This window comes from Gekko japonicus, unplaced genomic scaffold (genome assembly GCF_001447785.1).
Source record: "Gekko japonicus isolate JY-2015 unplaced genomic scaffold, Gekko_japonicus_V1.1 scaffold1480, whole genome shotgun sequence".
Taxonomy (NCBI): Eukaryota; Metazoa; Chordata; class Lepidosauria; order Squamata; family Gekkonidae; genus Gekko; species Gekko japonicus.
Genome location: NW_015170930.1, coordinates 23,781 through 34,018, shown reverse-complemented (window position 1 = coordinate 34,018; position 10,238 = coordinate 23,781). Strand labels below are relative to the sequence as shown.

The 10,238-nt window shown below is 42.2% G+C and overlaps 1 protein-coding gene across 1 annotated transcript in view; it reads left to right on the top strand.

The window, feature by feature from the left end:
• The window catches only part of VIPR2 (vasoactive intestinal peptide receptor 2), a 66,813-nt gene extending 57,388 nt beyond the window's left edge, over window positions 1–9,425 (top strand). The window contains exons 7-13 of the mRNA XM_015418828.1: window positions 869–881; window positions 2,162–2,222; window positions 4,344–4,413; window positions 6,794–6,885; window positions 6,982–7,111; window positions 7,209–7,250; window positions 8,798–9,425. Of these exons, the coding sequence (XP_015274314.1) occupies window positions 869–881; window positions 2,162–2,222; window positions 4,344–4,413; window positions 6,794–6,885; window positions 6,982–7,111; window positions 7,209–7,250; window positions 8,798–8,971 (582 nt within the window). The 3' untranslated portion in view covers window positions 8,972–9,425. The remainder of the gene's footprint in view (window positions 1–868; window positions 882–2,161; window positions 2,223–4,343; window positions 4,414–6,793; window positions 6,886–6,981; window positions 7,112–7,208; window positions 7,251–8,797) is intronic.
• The last annotated feature ends 813 nt before the right edge of the window (window positions 9,426–10,238 follow it).

The following is a 10,238-nucleotide window of genomic DNA, read 5'->3' as shown; positions in this document are numbered from 1 at the left end:
TTCAAGGCAGGAGCTAAGCAGTTTCACGCCAGCATAATAAAATGTGGCTGGCCTTAAAGGTGCCCCTGGACTCAAACTCTGTTCTCCTGCTTCACGGCTGCCCACCTAGAGGCAAGGTACGTTAAGAGCTGACGCAGTGTAATGCTGAAGCGCGTATGCACACCACCAAGCTGTCATTTCAGTTCTCCCGTAGCCTGCCTCAACAGAACCCAGAAATGCAGGCGAGATACAGCTGTTATTTCTCTTTTGGTGAAAGCAGCCCTGGGTGGCCTGGAAGGGTGAGGGGAAGCGGGTTGGGGCTGAGAAGCAGCCCAGGGCAGGAGGGGCTTAACCCTTTTCTTGCCTCCCCATATTAAAAGACACAATTTGCCATGTCTATCGAAGCTCATTGGGGGGAGGGGATGGAAGACGGGTGCTTAGGAGCATGGCTGCAATCGGGAGGGTCAAGCCCTTCCCCCTTCTGCTGTTTCTCTTTCCTGCCTCAACCTGTAGTGGTTAGAGCGGAGGTGTCGAGCCCATTTGTGATGAGGGCTGGATCTGACATAAATGTCACTTTGTTTGCTCAGGCCATGTGTGTAATGTCAGGTACCGGAGATATAAACTTTATAAAGGACGCAGGCAAACCCAATGAACAATATTATTTTAAACTCAAAATACAAAAGCAATTGATTCCTAGCAGTGAAAGCAATTGATTTACTGGGGAACCCACAAAAGCCTGGCTCTCTCAGATCCCCCCACCCCCTGTTCTCATCCCCTCCTGCATTTCCCACAGAAGCGGCGGGGCTGAGGGGAAGGCTTGACGGGAAGTCTGTTTCAAAAACCTCCAAGGGGCGCTTTTTGTCTTCCCACAACCCCTTTTCCCTCATAGGCTGAGAACAGCGGTATGAGTTGTTTCAGGATTAATGTTATTGAATAATAATCCTGATTCCTCCTCAAGGGTATATCCATGTCCCTCATATGGGCATCACTTCCCTGTCTCGATCACCAGACATACGTGAGATCTGGTGGGTATCCAGGAAATCTGATATCCCATGCAGGTATCTGAAAGTAGACCAGATTCACATACCGCATCTATACTTGAGGGACATCTTTCTGGTGTTTGTCCTTCATTCTGTACTATTCCAGATACTTTGGTTGCCAAATCATGGACATCTTGCAGTGTGTGTAGAACCGCTGCTTCCTGTGGAATGTCTAAGGGGCCAACTTTTGTAGTCAGGCCACTTGGATTAATTGAACTTCCCCCTTTTACTCCTCTCAACCATCTGCGTGTCAGGAACAACAGCAACAGCACCAGTTGCTCATGGGCCAGATAACAGCCAGTTTGGGCCCATGTATATTACCCTGCCTTAGGGCATCAAAAAACCCTAAAATGACTAAATTACCATTTTGGGGGTAATGCTGTGGGCCTTCTTAAACTTTGGATAATTTAGGGCTTCAGTATGTCTTAATCCAGCCCTGGATAGATCAATGGTCCATTTTGACATAAAGAAGATACATATGTTCACTGTAGCTGCTGTTGGCTCCGAGGGAAAGGCAAGACCGTCCTGATATAGGAAGCTGAGGTGGAAGACATGAAGTTCTAGTGAAGGAAGGGATGCTGTAGAATCTTCCTCTCCCATCCCAGCAAATTATGTTCGGCATTGTGTCCCCTGCTTCTTGTATATTTTCACAGACAACAGCATCCTTCTGCTGTCATTTCCTTACAGCTGTACCAGTATCAACTGTATAATGAGACGGAGCCAAAACTCTCCATTGTTTCTTAACTGGAGCATTATCAGCTAGCAGTTGATGAAGGAAAACTGTTAGGCAAACCAGATAATATTTGGCAGAGGCCTTGGTCTAAGATTGCAGTCTGTGCTGAATATCTAAAAAGTGGCATAGGAGAAGGAGAGGGCAAGGAAGAGATGCTTAATCCCACCAGTTCTCTCCTGCGCTCCCCACCCTCAGCGGTCCCCCTCCCATGCCTGGGAAGGACACTTTGCTGGAGAAAGACCATTCTGCTAAACAACATAACTGCAAATTTCATGCTTTATCTTAAGTTGATCTGCTATGCTTGCAGTTAATTTGCATACACAACAGTGTATTTTGCATTGGTAATGTGATATATTACAGAAACATAATTCCACCCATTCTCCTTTTTCCCATTTCATCTCTTTTCTAGGAATCCCTACAGTGTTCATCGTCATGTGGACAGTATCTAGGATCTACTTAGAGAACACTGGGTAAGTACCAAACAAGGAGTAAATTTCAAAAATTTGTAATCACAAGTTGTTGTTGAGATTGCCCATGTCGAAGGTCAGTACCAGCTCTTGGAATGTTAGCATGAGGTTCAGTGTGGGCAAGTGCAAAGTAATGCACATTGGAGCCCAAAATCCCAACTATAAATATATGTCGATGGGGTCTGAACTAGTGGTAACTGACCAGGCGAGAGATCTTGGAGTTGTGGTAGATAACTCCCTGAAAATGTTGACTCAGTGTGCAACTGCAGTTAAAAAAGGCCAACTGCTGGGAATTATTGAGAAGGGGAACGAAAACAAATCATCCAGTATCACAATGTCCCTGTATAAATCTATGGTGTGGCCTTATTTGAAATACTGTGTGAAATTCTGGTCACCGCACCTCAAAAAAGATATTATAGCTCTGGAAAAAGTGCAGGAAAGGGCAACTAAAATGATTAAGGGGATGGAACACCTCCCCTATGAAGAAAGGTTAAAGAGGTTAGGGCTCTAGCTTGGAGAAATGATGACTGAAGAGTGACATGACAGAGGTTTACAAAATTATTCATGGGATACAGAAGTTAGAGAAAGAAGTACTCTTCTCCCTTTCTCACAATACAAGAACTCATGGGCACTCGATTAATTTAATGAGCAGTAGGTTTGGAATACATAAAAGGAAGTACTTCTTCACCCAAAGAATAATTAATATGTGGAATTCACTGCTGCAGGAACTGGTGGTGACTACAAGCATAGACAGCTTCAAGAGGGGATTGGATAAACATATGGAGCCGAGGTCCATCTGTGGATATTAGCTAGAAGGTATAGAGGAGGGGTGTGCGTTCAGCTAAAGCTGAGCAGAAAATATCCAATCTAACATTTTGGATATTGGCCAAGCCCCGAAAATCCCAAAAATATTCGGGATTTTTGGGACTGCTGGATAGACAACCTTAAAAGGTGTTTAAAGGGATTGTGGTCCCTTTAAATGCCTTCTGGGTGACTGTAATTCTTCTAAATGCCCTTTTTTCTCCATTGAAATCAATGAAGGATGGGGGCACCTTCTTTGGAGGCCCGTAGAATTGGACCCCCCAGTCCAATCTTTTTTGAACTCTGGCTTTTTTTTTAGGAGAGACACCAGCATCTATGTTGCAAATTTGGTGCCTCTATCTCAAAAAACAGAGCTCCAGATACCCCCAGATATGGGGACCATTGACAATAATGGACCCAAAAAAATTCAGATTTCCCCAATATTTCCCAAATCTGAATACCATACCAGTATTGGGATTCGGGAGTATCGGGAAATACCAACTTTTTTTTTTTTTTTTTGCACGCCCCTAGAATAGAGGGAATACTATGTCTGGGACAGTGATGCTCTGTATTCTTGGTGTTTGAGGGACAACAGTGGGAGGGCTTCTGGAGTTCTGGCCCCAGTGGTGGTCCTCCTGATAGCACCCAGGTTTTGGCCACTGTTTGACACAGAGGTTTGGACTGGACGGGCCATTGGCCTGATCCAACATGGTTTCTTTTATGTTCTCATGTTCATTATTTGAAACAAAAATATATCTGAAACCACTTTCTGGAGCAGTGAGTTTGAGACGAGAGACTGACATGTAACTGAACCATAATCTTTCAAGAATTAATATTGGTTGCTCTGTATTGAATGCTGTACTGTAGATCAAAACTAGTATAACTATGGATCTATAACTATGGGAGAGTTTATAGCTTTGCATATGGAACCTTCCAGGTACAATTCTTGGCATCTCCAGTTAAAGACATCTGCTATATAAGATTTTGGGAAATAAATCTGCTTGGGAGATGAGAAGTCCAGTCAGAGTACTGAGTTAGATGGACCAGTAGTCTGGCTCATTATAAAGCAGCTTCATATATTCATACAGTCGTAAGGAATATTTGTTTTTATTTATTATCATTTATAGTCTACGTTTCTCGCTGGCTATTCAGGCAGTCAGTAAACTGATCAGAAAATACAAAATCATTTTATTTGAAAGCTCATAACAGATTTCTAGTAAAACAAAGCTATTTAGTCAGTTTGTCATCTGTGTTTGTTTATAATGGATGCTTTCAGGACAACTGAAAAGTAATATTTTTATCCCCCTCCCCCTTTTCTTGTAGCTGCTGGGATACCAATGAGCACAGTGGTCCTTGGTGGATTATAAAATTACCAATCCTAATTTCCATTTTAGTAAGTAAATTAAACATTACATATGGATTATTTTCACACAGTAATTTCTTGGCCTATTAAGTTTACTTTCTGTCTGTATGCTTGCATTAATCTAGGCAAAGCATATTGTTTTCATTCATTATTTAGTAACTTTTTATAAATTATCCTTTTACCGCAAGAATCCCCTCCCCATAATAGTTTAAAAGAATGACACAATAAAACAACAAGATACATTTTAAAATTCCCACAAAATGAGAAGATTTTTTAAAGCTATTCCATGTACAGGTTGAAGTGGTACAGTACACACATTGGTTTATCACATCACCTGCTGCTAGTGAGAACTAGCTGCTATATTCTGGCTTTACCTTATGGAAAAATTGCCAGAAAGTGTTAACTGCTGACTGTTGTCACCTCATAATAAAACTTTTCTGTACTTAGAGGAGAATCAGATGTGATCTATCTATAATTTTTTTAAACAAAATGCAGCTGTAGGGAGGAGACATGGGGGTTTAGAGAAAGTAGAGTTAATTCTTGCTGTTTTCCTATAAAAATCACCACTCTCAAGTCACTTTTACCCCCGCTGGGGAAAATTTGTGTCTGTCTGTAAGTTTTCCTCATCCACTTATAGGTGGCAATTTTTGGCGGGAAACTGGTGTCAATAAAATTTGTTGACAGTGCAGCTATTTTTGAGGTCAAAACACCAGTCTCTTCAAACACATAGAAGTCCCAAGTCAGCATCAATTCTGTCTCTCCCTATTTTCAACTGAATGATGAATCACTCCTTGTGAGTTTGTAGTTATATGGCTACTTATTGTTCTTTGGTAATACTATGAAACTGTCAATCCATGTTTATCCTGCCTTTCCTCCAAGGAGCTCAGAGCACCATACGTGGGTTTCCCCTGCACTTTTTCCTCACAAAAATCCTGTGAGGTAGATTAGGCTGAGAGAGGGTGACTAACCCAAGGTCACCCGGTGACTTGGATGGCCGATTGGGCATTTGAACCCAGTGGTTCCCAGTTCTAGTCTGACATTCTAACCACCTCAACACACTGAGTCATTTACTTCTGACACTCCAACATCTCTCCGCATGAGCATGTTAGAAACATTTCCCAATAGCATTTTGGCCTCAGACACCTTGTTGGCAAGCTTTGACATTTTGTGCTGTTCACATTTTTATAGCCTTCCCTGATCTTTTTAATTAGAGATGTCCTGTACCAGACTGTTCTCTGGAAGCTCTACCAGAGCTTGGCATCAATGCAATTTACCAGCATCCTTTTTTTCTTATTCCTTGTCCTTTGTTTCCATAAATATGGCATTTTGGTTTGGCAAATCGTAAACAGAAAACTGCATGGGGTTTTGACATATCTGCTGTTACAAACTACTGATTTCTTTCTTATGTCGTTACCCTCAGTTTTTGGTCCCCAAGGCAGCTTACAATAGATTCAAAATTAATACAAAAGCCATGATAATTAAACAATTCTGTAGCAGAGTTACAAAGCCAATTCCTGAAAGCCAGTCATGTTGGTTGCTGCCTCAACATGTTCCACCTTCCTGAGCTATGTGTACTCTCCAAAGTCTTCTTGTAAACAGCCAACTTGTTAGAGATCATTTGGAAATATTAATATCATTTAGTTCATCTCCTAGGAATGTTTAATAGAAATAACACCATACTCTTATCAAAACACTTGATGGTTTTACCTTTCTTTAAGCTTCCCTGGCACTGCAACAACCTAATATCTTGTTATTCTGTTTAGAAATTATTCATAATTTATCTGTTTCCATCTCTGGAATTAGAGCGGCAACATTATTGTAATGGAAGATTTTACAAAATGAAAAGTAAACACCCCCCAAATAATAATTCATAAGAATCTAGATGTAATGGTAAAGGAGTTGATCATACACTCTGTCTTCTACCTGCCTTCAAACGTCTGGTGGAATAGAACTATTTTAACAAGTTTCCTAAAAACTTACAAGGAATCAGCCTCACATGAGTAAATGCTTTCCAGAGCGGAGGTACAACAGCACCAATGGTCCTGATCCACAAGGTGATGATCAGCTGGTGCAATGAGATGTCTTATGAATAAAGATTGAACATGTATTGGACTAAGGAGGTTCAGCTTTTACCCTGTAATTTATCCAAATGTTTACTAGCTGATGAATACCATAAGCATAGTTTCAGAGGGTAGCCGTAGTAGCAGAAGAAGTTGATTCAAGTCCTGAAGTAGCTTTGACTCTCAAAAGCTTACACCCTGAAAATCTTGTTGTCTCTAAGGTGCTACTGGAGTCAAACCTAGCTCTTCATACAATAAGTTTTTCTTAAAGCTGAGCATGCTGTAGGTGGATGGTTTAGTAAGAGACGTTAAATGGAATTGCTAATAAGCACTGCTGCTTTTTTTTGTAGGTGAATTTTATACTTTTCATAAGCATTATAAGAATTTTACTACAGAAGCTGAGATCACCAGATGTTGGAGGCAACGACCAGTCCCAGTACAAGTGAGTGAAACTGTGTGGTTGCATCTGGGCCTGTTTTGGCAAACAGAGGTCAACAGGAGCTCAGCTGAGCTCTGATTCTTCCTGGTTCTTTTTCAGGAGACTTGCAAAATCAACATTGCTGCTTATTCCGCTGTTTGGAGTCCACTACATGGTGTTTGCGGTCTTTCCCATCCGCATTTCCCATAAGTATCAAATCATTTTTGAATTATGCCTGGGATCATTTCAGGTAACTTGTAAACCTTCTCATTTTCAATATTTTTATTCTCTGATACTGTTTATCATTATGTTTCATTTTAACTCACTCATCTTCTCTACTTTTACAGGGCCTAGTTGTTGCAGTCCTGTATTGTTTTCTGAATAGCGAAGTAAGTTCACATTTACCATCTTGTGATAATTACTGAAGCAATAAAAGGGAGGGATGTTGTTTGACACACCGTTTATTTGAACGACCCGAAGTGACCCAAGACCCAACCTTCATTAAAAAAAAAATCAGTATGGAAGTAGGCAGCCCACTTTTTTGATGAAGGTTGTTTTATTTATTTGTTGTTGTTGTTCAGTCGCATAGTCGAGTCCGACTCTTCGCGACCCCATGGACCAGATCCTGCCAGGCCTTCTGGTCTTCCGCCGTCCTCTGAAGTTTGCTCAATTTTATGTTCGTTGCATCTATGACACTGTCCAACCATCTCATCCTTTGCCGTCCCCGTCTTCTTTGACCTTCAATCTTTCCCAGCATCAGGGTCTTCTCCTTCTCATTTGGTGGCCAAAGTATTTGAGCTTCAGTTTCATTATCTGGCCTTCCAGGGAACAGTCAGGGTTGATTTCTTTTAGGATTGACTGATTTGATCTTCTTGCAGTCCAAGGGACTCTCAAAAGTCTTCTCCAGCACCCTAGTTCAAAAGAATCTATTCTTCGGTTGCATTTATAGCCCTTGTCAAAATCTCTGCTTAGATATTAAGAGAGATAGTTGCACCGTATTATTCTGCAATATTTGGCACCACTGATTACAAAATGCTCACAACATGATTGGATATTCACAGAACTGCTGTTGAATTATTTTACTCCTTTTGGGTGGTTCTAGGAATGGAGGTGATAGGGGATCACGTCATTCTTCAGAAGCCTTCCATATTCATCTTGTCCTCCAGCCTATTTGATGTATGTTTGAATCTTGTGCCACTGCGGCTAAAGAAGCAGTGCATAGGAATTTCCCATTCATTTCCTTGGAACTCTGTTGGCTGATGCCCTTGAATGGCAGGTCAGACCCAGAACCAGTGGGTTGAAATTAAATCCAAAGAGCTTTCAGCTAAGCATTAGGAAAAAATTTCCTGGCAGAGCAGTTCCTCAGTAGAACAGGGTTCCTCAGGAGGAGGTGGGCTCTACTTCTTTGGAGGTTTTTAAGCAGAGGCTGGTTCGATGACTCACTAGGAATTTAGGCAGATTGTGAGAGGGAGGGCAGGACGTACTGGGCTCTTGTGGCCCTTTCTTATATGCCCAGGGTAATGCTGATCATCACTTTGGGGTCAGGAAGGAATTTTTCGCCCAGCTTTTTGTCTTCTTTTGGGCGTGAATTTCCTGCATTGTGCAGAGGGTTGGACTAGATGACCCTTGGAGTTCCTACCATCTCTATATTTCTTTGCTTCTGTGTTTCTGTGACACCAGATAATTCTTGGCAAGTCACCAGCACAGTGGCTGCTGTTTTAGAACAGCCTCACTTATCAGATCCTCTATATTCTTTGATAGTTCCTCCACAAAATGAACTATTAGACAATATTACTGTCATGATATAAAGATGCAAGTACTATAGTTTTTTAACAAGAGTCTTTTACTTTATTTTATTTACCAATGAAGCACACTTTTCATGGTACAAACACCACACTAATAATTTTCCTGTTTGCTTGCTTTGTTTACGTTTAAGGTACAAGGTGAACTGAAAAGAAAATGGCGGAGTTGGTGTTTGAACCAAAGAATGGGTCGTGATTACAAGCTTCACAGCTCTTCCATTTCTAGAAATGGCTCAGAAAGTATCTCACAGTTGCATCGTAACTCAACAACACAGTTTTCGCTCCAGACAGAAACCTCGGTGATATAATGAACCATGTCGGAGCCAGCTAAAGACTAGACAATGGATTTCTGTGTATAGCTCAGTCAATGTGATATTTTCTAAAATGTATAGTTTGTACTCTGTTTTTGTCTACATGTCAGGACATGGGGATGGCCCAGCACAATGCAAAAGATACATTTTTTAAAAAAACCTTCACTCCAGTACTTGTTTTAGTGCCAAGATTTATCCCCAGGAAATACAAAGCCATGTCTTTAATGAATTTGCATTGGTTGCCCTTGGTTTAGAGATCAGTGACTCTTATCAATTCCAGTCTGAAAATAATTGGGATTTACTGGATGTTTTCTTCCAGAAGTCCCCTTACCTGCTATTTCAGACTTCAGATTTTTTTTCTGGATCACGTTTACCTAAGATCCCCCTGCCCTGCCCAGACTTAGCCAGACGCTGCTAAGCCCGGGGCCTTGGCCCTATTATGATACAGTGAAATCAGATCATATCCTGGGCCGTGTTTGCTACTTCCTGAATGCAGTGGGCAGACTCAGTGGGCATGGGTCCTAGTCAGTCAAGGGCCATGAAGATGGAAGTGTGAGGCCATTTTTAAAGTGAAGGCCCAGAAGCAAGGATCTGTAGTCAGATTTCACTGCTTAGAGGACACTTCCTCTGTCATTACATCTGTCTCATCTTTATCCCCTCCCGTCCTAAAAGGTGTTCTCTGCTCCCATTGTATCCTCACAACAACCCTGTGAGGTAGGTTAGGCTGGAAGAATAACTGGTCCAAGATTATCTAGTGGTTGACTGGGGGATTTCATTGTTCCAGTCTCCCCAGTCCTAGGGCTCACCTAGTTGTGACAACATCCCTGTCTCCAGCCCTGGCTGCTCCCTCATCACCCAGCAAGCACTGTCTGTCACCTCCACTACCACTGGGCCCCTCCCCCCCCAAAAAAAACAAACCTCTGTGCCATTTTCAGGCTTCCTCAGCCAAGGGAAGACTGCCTAAGGGAGCCAGTTTGGTGTAGTGGTTAAGTGCGCGGACTCTAATCTGGGAGAACCAGGTTTGATTCCCCACTCCTCCACTTGCACCTGGCTGGATGACCTTGGGCAAGCCACAGTTCTGGCACAGCTGTTCTTGAAAAAGAGCAGTTTCTGTCAGAGCTCTCTCAACCCCACCTACCTCACAGGGTGTCTGTTGTGGGGAGGGGAAGGGAAAGGAGTTTGTAAGCCGCTCTGAGACTCCGAGTGAAGGGCGGGGTATAAATCCAATCTCCTTCTCCTTCTCCTCCTCCTCCTCCTTCTTCTC